The sequence below is a fragment of the Anopheles coustani genome, chromosome 2, assembly GCF_943734705.1.
Source record: "Anopheles coustani chromosome 2, idAnoCousDA_361_x.2, whole genome shotgun sequence".
Classification (NCBI taxonomy): Eukaryota; Metazoa; Arthropoda; class Insecta; order Diptera; family Culicidae; genus Anopheles; species Anopheles coustani.
Window position 1 is genome coordinate 60,877,230 of NC_071289.1, and position 25,993 is coordinate 60,903,222.

Sequence of the window (25,993 nt, forward strand, 5' to 3'; positions counted from 1 at the left end):
GTGGATAAAGCGACAATAAAATATGGAAAACAGTTTTTACCGATTGGGATAAAGTTTTTATTGCCCATTCATCATTTAGTTATGGAGTTTTTATTAATTTAATGCTCGTTTTTATTGCTAAGTTCAGCGGGTTCGATTTGGAAGGGATTAGAAAACCTGATTGTATTTTTCAGTGCATTTTGTTTTTCCCGTTTTCAACTCAATGTAAACAGGGTCTCAATGGGTATTTTTTATGGGTATATTTTTTTTTGAGTCTCGTGAATCCTATAGAATGAATGATGATGGTGATAACTAGTTTCATTTATGCTTTCTTATATGCTCTCATTGGTGAATATTATACGTAAGCATAAGAGTAGTGTGATCATGAAAATTCTTACCACTCCATGCCTCCTTTCAATTATTCCATTCAATTTTATTTTCTCGGCTCACCATTACCAGTGTAATTCATTATTTTCTATATTCTGCCCATTTTTCCGTTTCCTACGTATTCTTTTTCTTGATTTTTTCTCCTTTAATTCATTGTCTTGTGCCACGAACGAAGATATCGGTGAAATTAATACCGACGGTGGTAAACCAAGTGAAACCAGCTGAAACCGAAAAGAAACAGCATTCTGCTTTCGTATGGCTCCAAAGCACTCCGCAATCGTCAGCCCAAACATTTCCTGACCGCTTCTTGAGAAAAGGGGAATTTTACTAATTTTGCGGCTGAACTCTCGGAAAAAAATCCTGAACGACAAAACCCAGCTTCATGACTGTTATTTCCTTTTGCAATAGCTTGCAAAGGAAAGAAAATGAAACAGAACACTAGCAAACTCACGCTGTGGATCTTCTCATAAATAAAAATACTAAAAATATGAAGGGAAGTGATGCAAACCTGCAATATTTGTCTCTTCTTGTGTGTCTTCGACGGCTAATGGACGGTCGTTGTCATACACATGTTTTGTTGTGTGGTCCAAACGAAAGCTGATCTTACAATCCGTTCAAAGTCCCGGGAGGTTCATGATGCTGTGTCAAGTGTTTATCTTTTTCTTTGTTTCGTTGCACTTGTACTACTGATTGTTGCTATATTTTTGTTTTGTTTTACTTACAATTAATTGCCTCGAAAAACCCTCGCTTTTCGAACATCAGAAAGTATTGGCTGGTTTGTAAAATACCTTTCGCCATTCAAACGAAACTCTTCCATTCTGAGCCACGGGGCGCGGAAGTGTGCATCAATTCCACCCAAACAAATGTGCGAATGCAGCTTTGTCTGCTGGACCGAGCGTGCGTAAACTGACACGATCTCATAATTCATCCGCGTTAATCAGAGTCCGCGAATCTGCCAGGCAGAAATTCTTTCGGCCATGACTCGCCAAGCTCCATTTCTCGGTAGGTATTTAAGCGAACCCGAACTGGGCAATTGGACAAGTAAAGCATGTGTGTGTGTGTTTTTTTTTTTTGTTCAAGCAATAACCTCGCGCTTCCACTTGAATGTTGATCCAATCTGGGTAGAGACCGCAGCAGCAACACGTTCACATTCTGGCGATTCTGGAAGCAAAGTTGTGCTACATAAAATGCAGTGGATGAAGGTTTTGTTTTTGTTCTGGGGGCAAAAAGAAGTGAAATCTGCACGATGTGCCCGAGGCTCTTTAATTGCTTTGCGCGATCGCTTGGAGTCGGTGCAGAAAGCGACGGCCATAAATCAACCAATTGCCCGGGAGATGGATTGTAAAGATGTGTAAATATTAATGGTTCCTACGCGTACCCTTGCTTGTAGCTGATTTGGTTGGTTATGCTTGTAGTCCGCGCGTTAATAACGTATAGCAACACAACATTTACTTAACATGAATAATCTGCTTGGTTTATTTTGTAGTTTCTAATTTGTTTTTTATTTACAAATCATTTGTGCAATGAATAGATGAATAATAACATTCAATTGACTAACGTTTCTGTCAATTTCGATTTTTTTTCAATTTATTAATCATCGATTTGAAATGTTACACCATAAGCACGATAACTAACAAAAATTGCTTGTATAACACAAACAAGGAGTTTTGCTGGTAATGCATCGATTTGCTTAACTCCCACAATGTAGTACACGAACTTGATTAAAACCAGGTTAGTCACCGAGTTGTTAGTTATTGTATTAGTGTTGTGGTTCGAAAGTATGAAAATTAAATGCCTATGAACTATTGTTGTGCCTTATAGTTCTTTTGGTGAGATCCAATCATATGAATCTTTCTTCTAAGATCCATGCAGGGTTGATTCATGAATCTTTTGGGATTCGAATCTTGAAACATTGATTAATATTTCCAAACCTTAATGAATCTTTCATGAATTCTTCACGAATGTGCATGACTGCTCTTTCCTTGTTTTGCCTTTTTAGGGGCTTTACTTTCCTGTTCTTTTAAAATCAATGAATCTTTGGGGTTCATGAATCTAAAAAAATAAGCAAAGAGTCATTCAGTCAATTAATCTGAATCGGAATTACACAACTCTACTGATTCCTTTCAATATGATAAAGTTTTCTTGCCAACAGTGAAAAATTCATGTGCATATTTAGCAGAAATTGCTGTCCTACTTTCTGAAACTCATCCAAAAGTATAGTTAGTGAACTGAGTCATCCCCATTTCATTTGTACTCCAGAATTTGGTCAATGAAGCCACAGTTTCTGAAGACTCACTTTGGGTGGAGACATGTTGTCCTGACCGTAATTTCCATAAATGACATGCCCGTCGTGTTTCTCTGGCCCCGCAAAAACACACGTGCCACAAGAAAAGTGTCTGAATAGTGTCTTCCAACTTTACGACCGTCGAACTTTGTAGCACTGCCACCACAGGGTGGTCCAATTCTCTTTCCTTACCTGTCGATGGCTTGGTTAGGTGATGTGATAATTGTTCGCCTGCCTTCTTCCTGGATAGACTATTCGAACTCGTCTTTGCCTCTGTGTACGAGTTTATGGTTTATGACCGTAAAAGAGGCGGACAGTTCAAAAAGTTGCCAAACATGGCTTAGGTCAAGTAAAGCTTCCGGTAGGCTTGGAGGACACATGAAGTGCATAAAGTGTTCCGGTTTGACTGCGCTTGAAGCACTCCGGACACATTTGTGGCAACAGTGAATTGAAGAGTAATTGAAAAACAAATATTTGAATAAATCATACGGTGGTAAGCTCGGTCAAGGAGGAACTGTTCGTTATTCTTTTCTTCGCCTCGAGGCTTCAAAAGTCGAGAGTGGTTTGTGCGTGTTTGGTTTTATGAGGCATACATGCTTCGAAAGATGATTCCCGTGTTCCTTCAGATTCCTTCGGGATTTCTTGCCAAGAGACGCCAGCACCAGCTCAGGTAAACACATTCTTCACCGGCATAAGGGTGAGGGTTTCGCACAAATCCCGTCTTTTCGCCGAAGGGAAGGCCATAAAAATTTGCATATATTTCGTCACGCAAAACTGCAAACCCCGAAACAAGCCAGCCTCACAACGAACTGATGCTCATTAAAGGATGATTTAATGGTGGTTTGGGACGGATGATGAAGCAACGAAAAACGAAAACAAACATTTTCCGAGCCTGCCGATGGCGATTTAAAGACCGATGGGTGGTGGGTTTCGCGACGGCGTTGAAAGGTTTTAAATTTAAGGCGGTCGTTATGCGAAAGGCTTGTAATATTTCGGTGAGATTGTTTGATGCTTCTTAAATTCATACCAATAAATGTCCGGCAAATGCCAACCAATCAGTTTATGGACCAAAAAGCGAAAACAAAGGCTTCTCATATATCAGTTATGGAGCTGTAAAATCTTATCTACTCGTTATCGGAGCACGTTCAAAAAACCAGCTAGGTCCACATGGTGATGCAATGCTCACCAAATTTTGTTCGTCATTCGGGAACTTTTCAACGACCTTCGCAAGGTAGCAACACCAACTCACAGGTACAGAAAAAGAAGAACATGCCTAGTGTAGAATGCAAACAAAAAAAAAAACCCAAAAAACCGGCTTTTTTGCCTCCTCATTGAGGCATCTCGCATCGGCGCAGATGAGATGTTGCGAGATGAGTTGATCTCACTTCTCACAGCAAGGAAGTAAGATAAAAAAATGCCGGTTGGTGGAATGCGAGCGGCGTATCAAATGAACAAAAGCAAACAGTTACAAAGAGAGAATATAGTAGAATTAATCTCTCTCTTTCTCTCTGTCGCGGTGTTTTTGATGAAGAACGATTTATCTGTCGAGAAAATTAAATAGCCGGCAAATTGCTATTGAAGTGTTTGTATTGTTTATTCTTATAGAAATGTGTTTTATATTATACACGTTATTTATAATTTCTGTAATAATTTCAGAATGTTAGCATCTTGACCTGACCTTTTTTAAAACAACAAACATACCGGTATTTTGCAACATGGGATAACACCTTGGGCGATGTTTTTACATCGAGAGAGACGAAATCGTCTTTGACTCTCTCCCGCGCGATGATTTTTACAAAGCTCACTGCTTCTTTCCCTTTCGCTCACGCTGGCTGTTAGCTTTGGTGATTCCGGTGCGATGCCATTCATTAGTTGCGTAGCAGTTGAACTGGTCGGACGGTGCCTGTTCGTTCCTCCGACGGCGTTCCGTATCGCTTGGGCTCCGGTTCGAGACGCGAGTTTTTCGCATCCCTGTCCGTGTGTTTTTCGCCGTTCTGCGTTGCTGTTTACATTTCGCAACCGTACACGCTGCTCCTAAAGTGAGTCTGTTTTGTTCACCGTGGGCTGCGGAGCGATGAGTTTGCGTTGAAGAAAATGTGATTAGCATAACCTCGATCGGTACAGCATCTTTGGCCGGTCCTGTGCGTCATTGGCCTAACAAGCGGTGCATATCAGTGTGTGGGTGTTTTGGTACGTGAGCTTCGTGGCGGTGATCGAATTGTAGGCTCCCCAAACGCATCTTCTCGGGTGGATGATTAAATGTCTTTTCGACGGAGATTTGTGACGCTGGTTGTTATTGTGTTTCTTCTCAATATTTCCTAGAAGAATAGCCATCCCCCATTCTATGGAAACGAGTGTATCAGTTATAGATGCCATCAGATTCATAGAAGCACGTCTAAATCATTTGCTCCCGGCTTCAACTGGAAAAAAGATGCTGTGATTGCATTTTTCTTGCCAAACAAGTGATTCAATGTAGCAAGGCGAAACAGCAACATTTGGCAAGACCGAGTGTAAATTTGATTCGATTTTCGATTCGATCAACAACGAGCCTCATTAGCGTGAAAGTGCGTGAGGCACATTGCGGCCAAGGTGAAAGGGTATTTCATTAGTTAACAAAGTAAGAAAAAAACAGCACCTCCCCCCAAAAATCCCATCGGTTGTCCAAGATGTGTTTCCGTGAGTGATCGATGCAGGCACTTTCCGGTGAAAAAGAAAGGAAAATATTGCAGCATCCCAAGAGGGCGGGGTAGTGCTGGAAGATGAAAAGTTCCTACCCAGTCGCCGCCATTATGTTTTTGGGGAGTGAAAATTGAATTTGCTTCGGTTGATCAAAAAGCTTTTTGCCGCCCGTCGTTTGAGGAAAGTGTGGCACCCTCTCAGCCCCTTCCCCCCTCTCAGGGGATCGTAACACGTGTGTTGTGCTAGCCACCGTGTGTGCGCGTGTGTGTGTAGTCGTGTGTGGGCAAATTTGTGCTAAAAAAGGTAAATTTAAATACGGCCAGCCATTTTACTATCCGATACGAAACCACCTCGAACGTGTGAGTAAGTGTGTGCTTGCACAAGATTTAATTTTTCTGCCAAGTAAGCAAAGCTTTGCAGTTGTGGTGTGTGTGTATGAGAATTGCCGTTTGAATCGGGCGCTAGAAAATGTGTTCCTAGTTTACCAAGTGTTCCGAGCAACCGGGAGGTTGGATGACGTTGGTGATAATTAGATTTACCGTTTAATTACCCAGGCGAGGCCTTGCTGCAGCCCGGAACGGATGTGAAAGTGACCAACGCCGAGCCAAACAGTTTGGATGCAAATAGATCCCGGTGGTTTCGACGGTGTTGTGTGTTGAAAAGCATATTGAATGGTCTAGAAGAAAATACAAAATAAATAATCAACAAACAAGCCGGCACCCTACAGCCCTTTATGGGTTCGTCTCTTGGAAGCGATAGAGATCAAAGCAAACATCGGTTTGTGGAAGCTGTTGCAAGGCCCTCCTTTGCGTATCCTTGCTCCAAAGCTGTACAAGCAAACGCAACCAACATGTATCTGCAGCAGTCGGGTCCGATGTCCCCCCACACACCTTCAACACGCAGCAGCAGCCGCAGCAGCAGCATGCACCTGGTCGAGTACGACTACGACGAGCCGAAGCCGGCAAAGGTTAGTTTTCCAAAAAGGCACAACTTCCTTACTGCACTCATCAGGGACGAACGCCGGCGTTACAACGCTAGAGGAATGAATGGGAAACCTCACCGTGGGATGCAAGGAAACCCTTTCAACTTCAGGCGGGCGGGGAACGCAACAGAACCCTTCGGTTTGGTTTGTTTGCCCAGCGAAACTTAGCATGAAATTATAAGCTAACACCAACCAGCGTCCAGAAGCGCTTCCATTCCATTTGCGTTTGTGCAGACTTCAGAATCAGCTTTTGGCACAGATTTATGCGTGTGCGCGGCAAGGGATGAAGGAAGCGATCCTCTGGGTAAATAGTAGAGCAGATTGAGTTTCCTTAAGAAAATTGAAACTTCGCTTGGATACTGGGGCACAGATTCCCCGCTAGCGGCAATCCATCAGGCGCCATAACATCGACACTGTAGACGAGAGCATAGAAGCGTAATAATATGTTTTCTAACCATCAAAGAAGCCATACCAAACCGTGGTAAAAGTTTGGGTTAATAACCTCAGAAGGTGGTTGGTTGGGGTTGTTCTAGCAAGCGTTGAGTTGAGGATGAGAGTTTCTGATGTGCTGACTAAGATTTTCGGCGGTTAAGACGTTCCGTAGCAAATCGGTGTACTTTCCCGCGGATCCAAAAATAAGCGTGCCAGACAATGAAACTGCACGTAAGGTGCTTACGATCGGCAGGTTGGACAGGCTTTGATTGAACTGCAGCGATATAGGATATGACATCAACTTGTTCTGTCTTCCGGTGAGGTATCCTGGCTTTATTTTTTATTCCGACTTTCGCCCATAAAATACAAATTGGGCGGAAAAACAGAAGCGATCAGCTGGTTTCATATGCATCTAATTTACGAACAAACATAAAATGGTGCCGCAAAAGTAACGGGAATATAGTAGTAGGGAGGAGAGGCGGGAAAAGGGATCGGGTTAATTTTGTTTTAAAGCTTATCTTAAAGGAAATCCTTGATCACTATGCAAAGTTTGGTTGCTATGAGTGCATCCGCTCGTCTTTGAGATTTTTTCCAGCGTAACGATTTTCTTTTTATCGGTAAAAATGTGAGATGGCCAAGTGGAACTGAGTCCAACCTTGTTTTGGACGCCACCTAACTTCAAAAACGGACGAAAATGTTTAAAAAATCAACAATCTTGTTCAGAATTTGTTCCTCATATGAGTCACACTTGTTTTTACAAACATCACCCGGGGAAAAAATCATCAATATATTTGAACAAACCTTAATTTGCTTTTTTTTAGGTGTACATTACTTCTACATCGCCTGTAAAACTATAATTTTTACATAACACACAAATGCCTTCGATTATGCATTGCATGTTTGGATGACGCGAGCCCCTGGGAACATACGGAAGGTATCGGACCTCTTCTGCAAAGGAGTTCCTTTTCTGACCATTTCGGGCCCAAAAGAAAAACAAGTTACAATATTTCTTTTTTTCTCAATTTGCTCTCAACCACAGTTGAACTGATTAAAATGTTTTCATTTTATGTTATAAAACCCCAAAAACCACAAAAAAAAACCATCAATATCAAAATTAAATATGATGAAACATTGTGCACTCACTCTTTTGGTGCGTGCTCAGGGTACGATGGAACAATTTTGAGCATATCTCGAAAACCAAAACTCGTACCGCGTCCAAATTACATCAATATGAAGAGAATAGCGCAAAGAGCAATCACTCATTTTTACTTTTCTAAAATAATTGTTTAGCCTGCTGCGTACTGACTTTATGGGTGTAGTGTAGTTTTACATGAACTTTATTTCTAATTATCATATATTCATATCGAGTCCGAATCAGAACAAATCAAGCTGCAAGGACATAAGATATCAATTTATCTGTTTTTACGATTATTTTTTAATGGCACAACTTTCCGAACTAACATTAGGCCTATCACCGAAGAGGGTTACGGTGACCGAAAGAAGTTAACGGTTTGAGGTTAGAAAACTTATTGACACCTGCATTTGAACATCATTTACTACTCATCCGCAAAATTCAAAACCTCTTTGCTCGACGATGGTGATGGCACGAGTACATACTTCTGACATTTCCATGTCGCTGAAGGTTGGTGGTCGTAGATAATGATGAGTATGATAAATGAGCCTGTTTTGGTCCCCGCTGTGGTGTTGCCGTCTTGGGTGCTTGCTCAGGTGAAAAAGTATACTTGTTTTCTGCCATTCGCGCGTCGGACTCGACGACGATGATAACAGCAAAACTAAACAACGGCAGCAAAATAAGATGCGGCAAGCAAACAACATCCAGTGGACGATAATTTTCACGTCCTCTACCACAACCACTTCTCTCCCGCCAGTCGGTGGATGATACTATCGGCCATCGAAAGCTGCAGCTTGTTTTTTCCGCCTCGCCCAGCGGGTGGTGATTCTAATTACACTCCCATTGCTAATGAGGCGTCCGATGGAGAAGAATTTCAATTAAACAATTATAATCCAGCAAAGCCGATGCAGCGTAGATGACTACAACTCCAGGCGGGGAAGTTTTTCTCCTCCACCGATCGGGTGATAGAGAATTATCATCGATCTGCGAATTCATTAATGGTGCCAAGAAATTGTAAAACCAATATATGCAAACGGTAACTTCCTGGAACATCTTAATTGCTTCGCAGGTAAATTGGCAACGCTGCAAAATTTTCCAACAGCATTAGAAGAAAAGAATCATCTGCATGGGTTGGTCCCGTTGTAAAACCTCCACGCCTAGCAATGTAAAGCCCTCTGGCAAACAACTCATCGTCATGAATCACTAAAGCGTATGATCTCACAGGGTGGATTATTTAGTTATCTTTCTCTATCGTTTAACTGCATTTAATTATCTTTCCTGTACTTTTGTGGGCTTTGTGGACCGAAATTTGTGTGTGGCAATCGCCGGTGAAAAGTCCACTAAGTCCCCTCAGGATTAAGGCTAGAAATTGGTGCGCGCGACACCACCATGGACGCTACGGACAACAAAGACATCCGCTTTAGAGGGAAGATTTACGGGTGGTACAGTAAAGCAAGCCGGATGGTGGGAATTGGAAGCCCGACTGGCACAAGTGGTAGTAAACAACTTCTCGCCAAAAACCCGTTTTTATCGATCCGTGCATTCGCATCGGCCATTCGTTTGCTGCACGCTCAGCATAATCCGGAAGCTATGGCGAGTGGACGATGGTTGGAGCCGGTTGCCCGGTCGGTCGAGATCTATGTATGAGCGCATAAAATGCAAGTTCACGCTTCTTGGCCATCACCCTTGGCGACGGTGCGGTCCCGGAGCCCGCTAGGTGCTCCTAGCCATAAATGGAAGAAATTCGTTCGCTTCAGTGTCAGCGGGTTTTTTTGTTCACTTTATTTCGGCGTCTCCTCTATTTGCCTGCCTTTCGGAGCAAAGCACGCTCGAAAGGTCTTGCGCGTCTGTTACTACTAGCTTGCTCTTGGTCTACCGGCCACCGTAGTCCCCACGAAATGGAACCAATAAATGCCCACCAGATAGGTCGGAGCCAACCCTATACCAGATGGTCATTTAGCACCCCTCATTAGGCCCGTCGTGGTCTCTGAGGATCGATGGCGTGGGGTTGATGATTGGAGCCGGAGCCAAAAAACCTTCTACCTTTTTGCCGATTTGCGGGAGGCCTGTTTGTGGCCTTCCTCCTGCCTCGTGGTCGTTGGAGGAGCCACATTCGTTAAGCAAATCTTCAACGCGACTGTTGCGAGAGGTAACAAAGAAGTCAACAAACACCGACGACTCGGCCAACTTTGGGAATATCCGCGAGCGATTTCTCATAGCGAGCTTTTTGGGGAACGGTGAACTCACCGTTTATTTATGTTTCCCCCCCTGCGATAAGGAGATGTGTGTGGCAATTTGTTAGGAAATTAGCAAACAGGTACCACACACAACACAAACCAGCTCGGTCGCCCTGGCGTTTGGCGATACGCTGCAAACGGAACGAAAGCACCTCGAGGATGGCGTCATTTCGGGGGTACTAAGGTGTAGATTGCGAAAAACCCCATGTGGGCTGCCTTTGGTACGCACGTACCGCTTATCTGACGTGCGAAGACCTAAAAGAAACGTTATCTTACTTTTGACAACGCGGCACCGTTCCGTTGCAGTTGTGTTCAGTTGACCAAAGGTTGGGCTTCCTTCCTTCTTCTTTAGCTAAGAAGTACATCGACCACAGCGCTGGGTTCATTGCTTGGAGACTCGTGGGAGGTGTCAAAATATTCGCTGGGCTGGGAGAAGTGTCTTTTTACGATGGGTTACTCCTGTATCAACTATCGATCCATCGTATTTAGATAACGATAAAACCCCCGTGACGTTAGTCATATAATGTACGACAAGTTGTATGATAATGGCGAGAGGCTTACCGATGAATACGCTGTATGCTTTTGATGGTTTACGATCAATGGAAAAACATGTGCGAATGGACTACGTGAGAAATGTCATGACATTCGTTGTGGGGCCACGATGCTTCAGAATTTTGTTGGAAGCCATGAGAACGATGATTTATTGGAGTTAGACAGAAATTAACAGAACATTACAACACAGTTACCCGTACAGATCATAAATCAATTAGTGATAGTCATCAATATTTTCATAAAACTGGATAGTCAAAAATAATTATTGTATAGAGAATAAGAGCTGCAGAAATAATTAACTAGCCTTGCAAGAAGTCAACATGAAAAAAGTAAGTGTCTTGTCATCTAACGGGAATGAACGAAATGCATGTAAACTTATGACACTCCAATAAGCTGCACTAATTATGCATCGTCTGCTGAATAAAGGGGGAGACCTGGAAATGAAAGGCCCCGGTCTTTACAGTAGAGGTGAAGACACGCAGGCGATGGCAGTATGCGCACTGAGTGGGTTGAAGAATCGATGATATTTTATCTCTTATCATCAAACCGACCCCCAACCGAGACTGCGACTGACAGGCTACTAGTTCGAATGAGGCTCCTTGGGAAGTAAGGGATGGTATGGATAGAGACAAGTTGCAAGGGGAACTATTGAACGCTGGAATGCAAACATATTGAACGTACATCACGTTCTGGTGCAGTAACCATGGGTCCCACAAGGAGGGAGAAATCATTAAGAGATCGAGCAGCGGTCCGTACGCGGGAGGTTGGTTGGAAGCCATGTTTGCTATCAGCATTACGAGCAAGCAATAGGAAGAGGTGACAAGCGAATGATACTACGGGAACAGTTGCTCATTAAAAGCATCCAGTATCGTCGGAATGACAGGGATCGCGCCGCATTCGTGAGGAGTGCCGGAGCGTGCGATAGGTCACTGTACATACAAGGCAGCTCCGAACAAGCGGCTTATCGTTCTCCGGCAATCGATGCCTTTACGACTTTGTAATATCACCATGCGGCACTGCAGGAATATGGAATCGATAGCTCAAGCGCCATCCCGTGGCAATAGTTTTCCATTATGCAACGGCCCATACAATGTTACCTTTTGTCGAAGGTGGTTAAAGTAATAGCTTTCAGAACACTTTGTCTCTTCTCCGAACAAAGGAATCGCATGGGACGCTCTGGTACATCTTGGGCTAATGAGTACCTTACACTCTCGTTTGCTAAGTTTCTTAGAAGTTCTAATAATAAAACAGTTTAAAAGTACATTTGGATGATTCGTGGGTCTTAGAATTGAAGTCGTTTGAATACACATGAGCCATTTCTGATTCACAGTCATCTTTCGGTATACTTCGGGTGTAATTATCGCCCGGGTTTTGAACTGGTAGAGAATCAGACAAAAGTTCCACCTCAGATATGCTACATATGTGCAGGTTTTAACTTCCCTTGGTATGTTTAACTTCTCTTGGTCCAATCCTCCCTTCTAAAACTTCTTCTTACCGGTTGAGTAATGCAAGCCAACCAAATGGAACCATTTCTTGGAACCAAACAGTTATCCAAGTGGCGCAATTTTATGGTTGTCGCAAAAAAAATAAAATTAGCTTCATCCGCTGAAAGGCTGTGGTGAAACCCGACAGCTGCTACTTCTACTGCTTGGACCAAAACTTTTCCGTTCATCGTACGGTCGTCAGAGAAGGAGAAGAAAGTACGGTAAATGGCGCCTGCATGTGGTGCGAGTTCAACCACCTTCGGTGGATACGTCGGCCACGTTCCGGGCAAGGAAGATCATGGTGATCCGCGGTTTTGCAGAGGTTATGGCGGACACGGTCGGACGGTAGGAAGCTGCCCGCTGCGATTCCGAGCGGGAGTTCGTCCGGTGTAACATCAGCCCCACTTTGAACTGCAAACCGTTTGCGAATGGCTCGTGCACGTGTACGTTTCGATGGTTTCCCTTACGGCTACCAGTGCCGCGTTCACGTGCTGGAACACTTGCTGCGAGTATAGACTCTCGGCGGTTATCGCACGGGATAACCATACCGTATCGGATGACCAGTACCCAGGAAATACATACACCAGCTCACGGGATTCACCCCGGTTTACTGAACCTTTCTAAAACCTCATTCATGCACGTGAACGGAAGGAGACCGACATCTCAAAGAACCATAATCGTGCTCACGAAAGGCCAGTTAATTTTGCGATCCAAACTCGGTGACAGTGCTCAGTCAGGTGGCGTCTAAACGTTGCTCGAACCCGTACCGACAGTGCGCGCCATCCATTCGGGCGTCGTGAACACGCTTCGGCGATAATTTCGATAATGAGCAAAAACGACAAGTACCATCACCAGCAAGCGCAGCGGCGGAAACCGCCAAACCGCGGAAGGAACGTTTCGACTATCCGTCCACCGGCGGCACCATACCGATGCAAATGTGACCTCGAGTGGCCGCGGGAGACCTCACAAAAGCCATGTATATTCATACAGTTTCGCTGAAGTCGGCCAGCCTGAACCGCCTTTTGCCGGACCGGGTTCCGGGTTGGGGGTTAACTGGGGACTCGTAATCGCAATGCGACACGCTAAAATTGCCACCGAGTGGGCAAATTGTCGGGACCGGGAAGTGACGTGCAGCGACGAGTACTGAGCGCGTAACCAACTTCTTCAGCGCACCTTCAGCGGACCGCAATTTATTCGAATGTACTCAACACCGAAGTCTTCAAGCCGTTTGAAGCAGTTCAATTTGGAGCGACCGCACACGGCTGACCAAGTGTGGATGGGTACACTCAAATAATAAACATTCAGATGGTAAAGTACGTCCCGTTTCTGTATGAAATTTTAAAGAATAATTGAAACAAGACATCGAATAAACATTGAACTAATTCTGTTATTTTCAAGCCTTTGGAAGTTTGTGTGTAGGAGAGATAGTAATTTAAAATGGACTCAGTACAACCGGTCACAGTAAGTTCTTTCAGGTAAAAAATATAAGGTAATGTGAGGCAAAATGCCCTCCTTAAAATATGATTTTCTCGCAGACCGTCCATGGAAAATAATCCAAATGTGCACAGATCGATTCTCCAACTTCTCTTCTACTGAGAAAAAGTAACAAAAAGGCATGAAAACTATACAAGTCTTGTTAAAACGAAGATTTTTGGGAGCACTCCTTCCCACGCGTCATTGTAAATTGTGTGGCAAATGGCCTATATAGCAAGTGTTTATAGTGTTTTGTCTAACATTTACAACAGTATGTTCTATTATTCATTATTTATTATTATAGAACATTTTCTTCTTTTTCTTCTTCTGCTTCTTGGCGTAACGACCGTCTTGATCATGCCTCCTTGTTAAAGGCAGTCAGTCCTCTCAAAAAGGGTAGGCCTGGTTTCGATTGGGATTCGAATCCACGCTGTCAAGGTGGTGAGTCCCGGCTATCGCGGAGCCCCAAAAAATTGCGAAACATATTCTATTCATTTTGCTTTGAATGAGTTAATTCAGCTTTAAAAAGTGCTGGTTAATTTTACCTAACCGTGGCATCTTGCCACACTTTCCCCTACATACATTCGCGTTTATAGAAGACAACAGTCTGGGGCTCTGTTTTCCCAAGTTCAACTACGAGGTTGTTGTTTTATTGAGTTGGTTTGAAGTGAATTAAATGACTGTACATGATTGATTCCATTGAATTAGATTTCTTCCAATACATGTAAACAAACTATCAACTTAGTAAATCTGTCTGCTCGTGTAAAGAATTATAAACAACTCTTCCTGCAAATACCCTTAGGTGAATACATTTGCATGCCGATTTAGTTTCCCGATCGAACAAAGCACCACAATCAAACGCAAAGCGCAAACGACGTTTGCCGTCCATTCATGGCAAAATAAAGTATGGCGCATTCAAACGCCTTATATGCGTTTTATTTTCATAATCTCCCGCTGTTAGTTTTTCGATTTTCAATCTCTTCACTCCATTTACGTGTTTCCTCGGAAACATAATTCTGCGCGTGTCATCTTTCGGCTCTCCTTTTACGGGGAAAAGATGCATTGATGTTGGCGCATTGTTACACGTGTTTTCATCGCTAATTTTCCACATACTTAACAATCGACATTTTATGAACCGCATCAGAAAGGGCGCGTACATCCGCGAAACACCAACTTCCTGCCTGCCCTTACGAAACATTAAGCCCATGACAAATGTTCCATTGTCCATTGTTGCCGTTAGTGGGTGGGAGTGTGCATGTGTGTGTGTCCCAGCGCCGGTGTATATTTTTCGGGATACTGTCCGATTGCTGTTTTCCGTGCTTTAAAAGTGTTATCCTTTTTTGGGGGTAGTGTGCAGTTTACACATGTTTCACAAATGACAATAATGCAACGCTGATGCTACAAACCGAGCCCTATTTCATCGGATTCGGACGTCTGTGTGGCGTAGTTGGCAGGTTAGATGCATTCGTCAGCGAAAAAAAGCTCGCTCGCGAGACCAGCATAAAAAAGTTGTTTCATTCCTCAACTTGAACCACCCTACCGTACGTTGGTTTTGTTGAATTGTGTTGTCGTGGCTCCATAACTCGCATCGGGGTTCGTATGGGAAAAAAGAAAACGGCAAAATCAACTGACTCACGATCACCAGACCCCTTGGTGGACACAATCAAATCCACAAAGGTTCTCATATTCCTGGTTCCTGGGCTCGAGTCGTGTCTGACGTTTTCCCTTCACTTCACCCAAGAAAACCTCCATCATGCCGAATCAGCAAGAACTTGCCGAACAGAAATTCTCTCAAGTCTCCTGTAGAACGGCGTGGTCTTATCCCGGATAATGTTGAACTTGAATGTTTCGTGAAATATTCTCTTACCTCTTAAGGAAACTCAATAATAAGTAAAACTGATTGTGGATGAATCCATTTATGTCAGATCTTAACATCCATCTTGGAGTACATTGCATCAAATAATCGGGAGAGTGTTTTTTGTTGTTGTTTCTTCTATAAGAAAGGAGCTAAAAACTCGATAAGCAACAATAACTTTCGAGCTTCTGCTATTTCCATTCGAATTCCTCTTCACTTCCTTTATTCTTCGGTCGTAAGTCATGTGGTTTTCGAAAAGACTTTTGTTGGATATATTTTGTGATCTTTCTCCACCTTCTTGAACTTGTGATACTTGAACTCGCAAATGTCTTCACTCCACTGCAGATCGGTTTTTTATTGGCTACCCTTTCTTTTTCAACCTTCCGTTCGAAGGTTTTATTTCCTTTATATCTTCATCCCATCCATCGACGCACGACGTACGGGTTTTTAAATAATAAATTACTGCAATTCAAATTTTTACGATTGCTCGTACACAAAATTATTACCCTTTGCCCTAACGGTGTACCCCTGCGCGAACAGCGTTTTATTTGTTTCTTTTTGTTATAAATGTGAGTTTTGTTTTTATTTTGTACTTTCGATTGCAAATTATTTTTGTCTTACGTCTGCTCTCTTACGGCTGGCCATAACCGTTTGGCATTGAAACTGACGATGCCGCACAAGATCCATCGATCGACGGAAAACCGGCAATGGTTGCAATAAAGAAAAGGAGCACATTGAGCGAAAAACCAACGCCATTCTTCCAAACCTTCTACGGAACTGGCCCTCAAGGTACCGGAGCATGGTCGTGGCGAGTCGGTTGTCGGTTTATTATTGAACGAATGTTTACTGCCGGTGGCAAAAATTTGCCTACAAGTTGGTGGGTTTCTTTTTCTTTTTGAATTCTTGAAGTCGTTTCACTTTTTTTACCCATGTTTCGCCACGACAAACCGCTAGGGACCCGGGTATTATTGGAAAGTAAATAATTTTCGACGTACTGAAGCACCGAAAAAGGCCTAAGGGGTAGTTTCACAGTGGAGAAGTTTTTTTGTTTTATTATGGTAACGTTCCATAATGACACTCCGGTCGGGTCAGGTTCAGAGACTCACCGATTGGAGTTCGCGGTGCGACAAAATAAACTTCACACCAGTCCTGCATACACTTGCGTGACGGTTCGTTCCCTTGGAGGGATGATGGCAATCTGCAGTCGCGAACATGCAAGGTCGTCTCCCGGGCGTTGTTACAGATAGGGTGCCTTCCCTGGACGGCTACAGGTGCTACCCTGATACCTGGTGTAGGAATGAACGGTGCATACCTTTCACGAGCGAGTTGTTGTAAAGTAGAAACGAGACGAATTCGATCGGTGAGAGAAAAACCAGTTTCTTGGCGGGCAAGTTACGCCCTTCTTCACCCTGAAGTTCAACCCTGACATCGGATCCCCGCATCGATACTGCCTGAAGACTGATTTGCGTGTTTGAAACAGCATTTTTTAGTTTGCTACACAGAATAACAGAGGATTGTTGCAAAATCGCACGAAAAGATTTGACCGATGGACACTTGGTGTTGGCATATTGTAGTCATGTTTGAAGCCTCTGGTAGGAGTTTGGTTAGGAATTTGGCTGGAGATAATAATACTGTAGGATGAATATTTATTAATCTCTTTTGAATAAATCGGAGACTAATCCCACGTGGACATCTACCTTATTTAAGGCATACTTTTTTACCGTTTTATGGCGATCATGAGTGCGAGTTTCTACAAAATTGTTTGCCAAAATAGTTGATATTAAGTATGGTATGATCAAATAGATAAATGTAGGTTACGTAAATTCATAGTTGTATAAAAAACAGCGAATGGACAAAGAAACAATGACTATTCCATAATGCTGGTTTAACGCACCTATCTTTTACGATTGTTTAGTATCTTTCTTCAAACATTGGTCTTATCATGCATCCCTTCGGTTGCCTTTTTTTATTTACGCAAGAATTATTTCACGCTCGCAGTTTAAGTGTTCACATCCTGCTACTTTTGACATGCTTATGAAAATGGTACTCCAAACGACATTTGTCACAAAATAAACATCAGTCGATTGAACGGCTGACTCGAGGGAATAAAGCCACTTCTCGCCAATATCGCGAACACCGTCGAGTGTGTTATGCGCACTTCGATATTATCGGGCTTGTGACATATTTTATGCGCAAACACCCATACACGTTGGGCAATTGAAACAAGAGCTGCTCTAGGGCGGTAAAGTCCGAGGGTACGGCCTGATACGTCGAGCGATCGAACCACGACAAGCGCGTCTATGCGTTCGCGAGGTAAACGTTGCAATGGGCCGCGGATAGGGTGTTTGTCCAACACCTTTTATCTTATCGGTGCATAACACGCTCGAAAACATGCCGCGCTCCACCTTCGAAGGTAGGTCGAGTGCGTGTGTGTAAGAGTTGATGGCTGTGGCCGTATTTCGCCTCTCTTCAACTGTGTGGAGCTTTCATTTTATTGTTGCGATGATAAGAAAAATAGGTTATTGCATCGAATGTGAAGTAGGAGTTTAACGTGGAGCTATTTCTGTTTTCGATTGGTTTGCAGAGTTAGGTTCCTGGCCTCGATGTTGCTTAGGAAGCGAGCGAGACATCCGTTTGAGGCAACAGTTTTAGCAGCTGTAACGTTTTGGCAAATACAAAATAATATAAAAAGAATAAATTGAATAAAAATAGCAATCAACGACGAGCCAAGTCCTGCGGGGTATCATTAGTGTGGAAAACGAGCCTAAATATTGCTTTGGATCGGGACTCAGAACCATTAAAGACTCACCTTCAGAACCATCAAAGACCTTCCTTCAAAAACCTTGTTACCATCAAATTTTTGCACTTCAAAGCAGGAAATTACAAATTAGATCCAATTCGCCCCTTGGCCCCGTTTTCATCGATATTCATCGGTAACAGTTGGAAGCATACGTTTACTTCCCTTTTGTGGGCAGAAGGGTCAGCTTCAGTAACCATCACCACGTAACGAGATGGAACGGAAGCGCAACTGCGCTCCCTGCAACAAAGTAATTAAGTGTGCAATTTTATGCTCCACTACGGCCACACTGCACTCCATTTCATGGCCCATTGGTGTTTGTTTAGAGGAGGGTGCTCTACCCTTGCCAACTCCTGGAAGTCGATTGTTGCCAAACGAGTTGCAGTTTGCCGAACGGCGGGGCACAAGAAAGTGTTTGCCATCGGATCCGGAGAGTTTATTCTTGCGGGCGGGTCTCAATCATCGGGTCTCGGACTAGGTCTCCCCTTTTTCCATTGCATCGCCACCCGTAACCGTTTAGCCCTTCGAGGCATCGTAAAAGGCAGAGGGAAGGGGAGATTATTGTTTGTGTAGAAAGAAAATGAGAGGAAATTGGAATAAATCAATCAACAGTTCGTGTTTAGTCTGATGGCGGCATCCATCAGGTTTGGGGAGGATGTCCATGGTGAAGTTATGGCCATATCATGAGGTGGTTCACCAGTCAATACGCCACGTTCGGCGAACGAGGCAACAGCCCGGAGGCCACCGTTCACGGTGAAGTCGTCCGGCGGTGTTTGGAAAACCATCATCACCGCTGACCTCTCGTGCTCTCGAGGGTTGGTGGCATTTTTTGTTGTGACTTCATTGCATATTCCTAACACGTCCCGACACCCAAGTTCACCCGGTGCACCACCCGGTTTCGAGAAGGCTGTGAAGCGAAGCATTCGTCACGAAAGGCAAGAAAGGTAGCAAGAGAAGCTCCACTGCCACTCCAATCTCTCCGGTGGAGCATCAATGTCGGCCTCCGGGATATTCGGAGTTGGTGGTCCCCCGCGATCCGTTGGATGTGGGAGCCCTAAAGATAAACGTGTGCTATAAAGTGAAGCAGGGCTTGGAAAGGTGCTGCTTCCAATTACGCGCCGTGTATCCGGTAGCCATCCAAAGGGGGGAGAGAACTGTTGTCAAACACGGGATCCGGGATGAATGGAATAAATTTATGTTTGATCCAACGGGATTCTCGGTGAACGCCCCAAACAAACACCGGACAACCCAGGTGTATAACCAAATGCTGCGTGAAGTGGTCCCATCCAAAGCAGGGAGAAGACTGACCACCGTGTATGCACACGCATGCACAGATAAATTTAATGACATTCTGACATGTGAAATAACATGTCTATCTAGCCGGCGGATGATGCCTGTCCACGGCACACATTGACCTCAAACAAAGAATCAACGTACTATGGTTTTTTTTAAACCATCATAGGGTAAGCTTTTCCCTGTTTTGGGATGAAAACCTGCACTCCCATCCTCAGTAGCCAAGGGCAGAGTGTCATGTCTACTCGCTGCAAGGTTGAGGGCATACATAATTTTATTCTTTTAATGTTTTTATCTTCCGGACCTTCGTTATCACGAAACGACCACCCTGTGTTGTGTCTGTTTAGTTTATCCGTTCAGCTCACGTTAGATTGCATCGTGGTGGAATCGCGTTTTGAGTCGTAATTTGTGTGCGCCTTAGACCAAGCATTGTGCCACGGGATTTGATGGTTAGCCTCTTCTTTAGTACGTCTGCGACAAAATTAAGCTTCTAATCTCGTTCGGCGCTGCTGCTCCCTGACACAAGAGGCGGCCAACACACCTGGGCTTGCGTCGGAAATTGGACTAAGAAATCAAGCTTTAGAGTAAGCCGACCATCGACCTCTTCCGCACGCTGAGTGGTGGGTCCAGTCGATACGAAGAATTTATAGCGCTGCGCCACAAGAAATGCTAGGATATCGCCATTCCCTGCACACATGCACAGCCCTCATAATTATTATTTATCTAATCCGTCTATAAATAATGTAATTCAATCGCCCGTAATCATCGTATTTCATTATTAACACACAACTATATCCACTTGGGCAATGTGGTGTAGGTTTCTCCTACTGGACCATCGTACGACGTTTTCTGAGACAAAAGTAAAACGTGCCATCGGTGAAATCGCACCTAGCAAGCTATTTTAGCTGGAAACTAGAGCTCGTAGTTCTGGACGCTTCTGGCCAATTGTGGTCGTGATTTTGTCCTACTCCTACGGAGGTACCTTCGGTATGACAGTCGGAAGCACACTCCAGAGACCTCTACCGACCGGCGGACCTGGAGAAACGGTAATGATTCAATAGAATCATTACATATTTTGTCCACGTCTGACCAGGGCTGCTCGTTGGTTTGGTAGGTCTGGTAGTGGTTCCACTAGGTGGAAATCAAACTCATTTGGGAGATGGAATTAATTAGCGGAGTCAGACCGTGCGGGAAAGGATTATGTTCCACCAGACGATTCGTTTTCGAGTGTTTTCTGTGATTCGATTGTAGAGACAATTCCTCTGCATCGTCTTTTACATTCTCCTCGATAATGCGCTAATGGAATAGATAAGTTATGTTTATCGCTGATTAACATTAAGCTTTGTTCCTTTCTTTTATCCATATACATTGTTCTTAAAGCTGTAAATATTTTGTTGTTGATTGTTTGTTTTCCTTTTCTATTGCTTCAACCTGGAATAGAGCATTTTTCTTCCAATGGAACGTTCTACGTAAAGTTCCTATACTCAAATTGATGTAACAAAAACTCGACCACAACAAATTAAACGCTGAGGAAACATAATCCTTACTTTCTACGTGTAACATGATACTGAAGAAAGCCAATCACAATTCAGTTTGCACTCATTAGAGAGATTAAATGTTTCCCGCTCACCTTTCCCGAAAGCAGCTCAAAAGTGAAAGCATTTTATTTTCGTCCAGCATGTGATGTCTCCATCGAATCGAGCATCATCGGCGTGGCGAAGAAACCTGACACGCGGGCGAGTGCTTTTTGAAAGCTTTTACAGCATGCCTGCCAGCATCATCGCCGCGCCACGTCGAAAGGTCAACGGTCGTGCCCGAGGGATGTGGAGTGCATAAAATGCAAACGGACGACACCATCATCATCATCGTCGTCATTGTAGTCAGCATGCAACTCTCACACGCCGTCCTTTGACAATGTCGTGCTTGTGTGAATAAAACCGCCATTGCCACCGTCGGGATATGAACGGTTACATCCAGTTAATTATATGCTAATGAGGCCGTTGGCGTTTTATTTATAAATCGGTTCGATGTTTTATGTGACCACGATGCTTCCTACCCGGTGGGTGAATTAATTCGTGCTCCATAATGGGAGGATCTGGCGCCTTGGGAAGGCGTGAGCGAGCGTACTAGTTCATAATAGTTCTATTAACACTTTATGGAGAGGTGGTTGAAAAATGTGCATCAATTGCAGTACAGTTTCCGCACCAGTCTCCTCACTTTGCTTGGAATAGTTAATAACGGGATGTTGATTGTTATTAAAGGCTTTTTTAAATTCCCCGTCATGTGCCATAATTCAATGAAGCGGCCACAATTACAGTGCTTGCCTTTGTTGGTATCCATTGTTGGCCAATTAGTTCCACTTAATATGACGCTGATTTTTATTTATTTTCCACAAAACACCCTTCCGTTGTTTTTCCACCATTTTAAGAAGCTTTGCATCGTTAATACCAAACGCATTTGGGTGAAAATGGCAAACGTAAACCAACTGCACGACCTATAATGTTAAATTTATGTTATACCTCGTTTTTTCTGTGTTTGCTTTCTCACATATAAAACATTTAAAATTATAACCCTTGGAAAACTGTTTCGATAGCGACACGTGGGAATGTTTTTTTTGTTATTCGTTTTTGCTAATAATCTCGTTTACATTAAACAGTTTTTACGCTTCGTTAAATCGTTCTGGTTATTCAAATGAGCGCACATTGGGCCTTTTTTGTTTTTGACTGCGTGGTGAAAAACATTTTTCATGCTGCTGTGGTTGGCGCACGTTGTTCGGGCGCATGAAAACTCCTGGGAAAAAGCTACTGTCATCGAAAACAAACAACCATTCGCGGAGTTTTTATTGTTTTTTTTACCTACCCTTGCTTTTATATTAAATTTGGACGTTTTTTAAATGTTTCGTAATAGGTGTTTTTTAAACTATGTGTTCCCTATATTGAACTACTTTTTGTAAGTATTTTGTTCTTCAGTTAAATTGTTATAAAGTATGACGTAAACAGTATTCTTATTAAAAAGATCTTTTAAGTACAATAAAATGTATTTTAGAACAGAAAAGCAAATGTTTCACAAAATTTGCCATCTCATCTGCCTCATAAAATCGAAACAAAACTGTTCTATTAAAGAATGAAGCTGGCAAAATTTCCACCATCCTGTTAAAAGCAGGGAAGAAAAATCAAAATCGTCGACCATGAACAATAGTTAAGATTGCTCCATGCATAGAAGATAAGATCATCTGCCTTCTGTTGATGGAGAGATGTTTTTCATGCACAATCATCTTCCTGTTCGTCGACAAATCATCCCCGTCATTGTGGCGTTTATCCGCCGTAGGCATCTGTTGAACGACTCAACCAATTTGCAATTTCTCTTCATACTACCCAGAGATTGGGCTGCTACTGCTTTGCCTTGCCGGCCGTCGTTACCCGGCCGAAGTGGCGGAAGTTTTAACGCGATTTCCAGTTTCGGGAAGGCGGGAAGATTGGTGTTCACCCACGAGAAGAAAAAGTCATCACAAATCCGACGCAGCACCGATCGAGCAAAATGAATAAGCGAAGATAAAAATCAAGTGCTGATTACTTGCGCGGATTTATGCCTAAGTCGCAATGCCGTCGGCGATGCTTCAGAGAAGGCCCATAAATTTTACCACGTGAAAATTGTTTTGCCATAACGAGCCACGAGCTCGAGGCACATCGAGGAACACCCAGTTGTCAACGTAGAGTGCCCACGCTGAAATTTGAGCCGTGTTTTGCGCCATGGGATGGAAAATCATCCGGATGGCCCGATTGGACCCCGGAACGTGATAATCTCACCCTCCACGGGCGCGACGCCACGTCCCACGGAAGTCGCGGAAATATATTTTCCGACGACAGATAGTCCAGTCGACAAACCAATTAAAACCAATAACACATGCACGGTGTCCGGCAGCGTCGTCCCACGCGGAGGGAAGTTTCACGAAAACGCGCGTGTGGGTTGAAGGGAAGTGTTTCCAAACGGATGTGGAAGTGTGTCGCGATTGAATCATTTCGAATGTTGTTTGTTTCAAGTTCCAAAGAAAAAGTGTATCTTGTTTGGAGACATGCAACTGCGAGAGAGATCATTGACAGACCTGTCAGTGGTACGCAAACTATTTAATCTACATGACAAAGAAGTTTAACACACAAAACCAACCCTGAAGGACACTTTTTCTACGGTAACATATTCATTAGCCTAATTGAAAGCGGAAACTTCCCATCCAAGATGGCCTCGTTTTACGACATTCACTTAAGCACAAATAGGCTAGAATCGGAACACAGGAAGAGAACCAATACAATCCCATAAGCTGCGTCAGTCTGATACACTGCGTTTGGTGTCGCATTACTTGCCCTGGTTATTCCATTCCGTTCGATTGCCATTTGAACATCCAACGATTCTCTATATGCGCCTTTTGTCAGTTCCTTTGATTTCTGCTTTAAAGTACCTTCAAGAGGGATGCAGGCAACGAGATTGGGCCGAAAAGATTTGTTTATTTGTTTTCATTGGGCCCTACGTTGCACTTTAGGGTGTTCCTGTACATTTCACCAGCGTACTCTGGCGGAAAGATGAGATATGGTTTTCTCTCGAGCGATCGAAGCGTACCGCTCGTTGGCTTCCAATTCTGTCTACCCTCAGCTGTTTGCCATATTTTCTTTTTTGCCTACAAGAAAAACATCCCGCCAGGTTCTGAGAAACCCAAACAAAACAAAGTTGCACGACAGAAAGGGAAGCGGAAATAGTCTAATAGCGACTTGCGTGAATGATCCTGTTACAACACGTTTCCATTGTGAATGAGAGAAGATGGAATCTGGGGATTCGGTTGAATACGCAGAAACAAAGAATGCTCTGGTGCCCTTGGTAACTCCATCGAATAACCGTCGCTGTAAATAATTTCTTCACTTCTCTTGATAATTTTGGAAGGTTCTCAAACACGGCTGTAAGTCACGGAATAGACGTTTTAACTTCATCACTTTTCCCTTGAGTGTAATTTACTTCATGCGTTTTAAGTAAATTGTGTTGTTTTCACCAACCTTCAAATTTATTCAAAATGTGCATGCAGGATTTGATATCTAGTAGGGATAGGCTTTGAGTACGACAGTGTTGCTTCAAAGTACATCAGGATCGAAAGCGTCCCACCGGGACTTATCTCTTTCCAACTGCTAGTATCTGTACTATCAATAGCTGTCAAAAACCTCCCAATCTGGTATTCCATTTGTTTAACGTTTCCTTTTTTACATTTTCTTTCCACAGAAACTACTGGCCAAGGCAACCTTCGACAACATTGCCGAAACTACGGACGAGCTCGCCTTTCGCAAGGGCGAAATACTGACCGTCATCGAAACCGACACGAACGGGCTGAAAGGATGGTGGCTCTGCCAGCTAAGGGGTCGTCAGGTGAGTCGAGAAGCGGGTTTTACTACTGTTCGAGGTCCGTCGGATTGTTCGCTGCCAGAACGCGTTCCCAGAACAAGTTTAGAGTTGGGCCGCTCTAACAGGTGAAGAACGCAGAAATTGTAGGGGAGTCTAGTTGGATCTGGAGTAACTATAAATCGGGAAGGCGACAGTGCCTCAATTCTCCGTCATCGTTGTCGTCGTCGGGACAAATTTCACCTGTTACGGTTCCCATCGAAATTAATCCCGAAGGATGAAACCTTCCAAGCTCGTGCGTGAGACTCGGTCACAGCCCGGTGGAGTTATTGGTCTAAGGTTACACTTGGGTCGCAGGTCCAGCAACGCTGTAAAATGGTTCCTCTGGATAGACTGAGTTGCAGGAAAGGTTGGATAGCATATTCAAATGAAGTAGCCGTTCTTCGGCGCATCGTCGTTCAAAGTCGCTCCTGCACAACTCCCATGAAGCTAACGCAGCCGCTTGGCCGGACCTTCTGCTGTCGAGATGGAATAATTTACGACCGGGTTCGGGCTTTTTATGGCGGCCCTCTACAGCTTGTCGGCTTTGATTACCTTTCTCGTGAACCCTTGGTGTAGGCCAGAATGGGTGAACTTTTGGTCCGCTGCTGTTTGATACGCCCGTCGGCCATTTCTCCCGAAGAAATTGCCCGGCGTGGCTGTTGCGCCGCGCGGCGCTGTAAAGACTTGTTTAATTATTCAGCGGATGATTAATGACGGGAACGGAGCGGCGGCTAATGGTAGGCTTAGGCGAACTTTAGATTCCGTGTGCATCGCTCACGTCCCAGCCCCGGTTCAAGTGAGCTCTCCGCCTCGCAAGTGGAGGGTTTTACGGTCCCGGGGATCCCGAAGGAAAGGTTCTGTCCGAGATGCGGATAACTCAATTAGTGCCCAGCCTAACGGCTGAGCCGGCAAACACTCTTCTGCAGTTCCGTTTCGTAGCGCTTTTGAAACGCCCTTCAGACGTTAATGACACGAGAGTTGATTTGACATCAAGAATGGCGATACCCCG

General features: G+C 43.9%; 1 protein-coding gene across 1 annotated transcript in view; it reads left to right on the plus strand.

Moving 5' to 3' along the window:
• The window catches only part of LOC131264747 (breast cancer anti-estrogen resistance protein 1), a 124,593-nt gene that overhangs the window by 41,656 nt on the left and 56,944 nt on the right, over positions 1-25,993 (plus strand). The window contains exon 2 of the mRNA XM_058267015.1: positions 24,826-24,969. Coding sequence (XP_058122998.1) covers positions 24,826-24,969 — 144 coding nt within the window. The remainder of the gene's footprint in view (positions 1-24,825; positions 24,970-25,993) is intronic.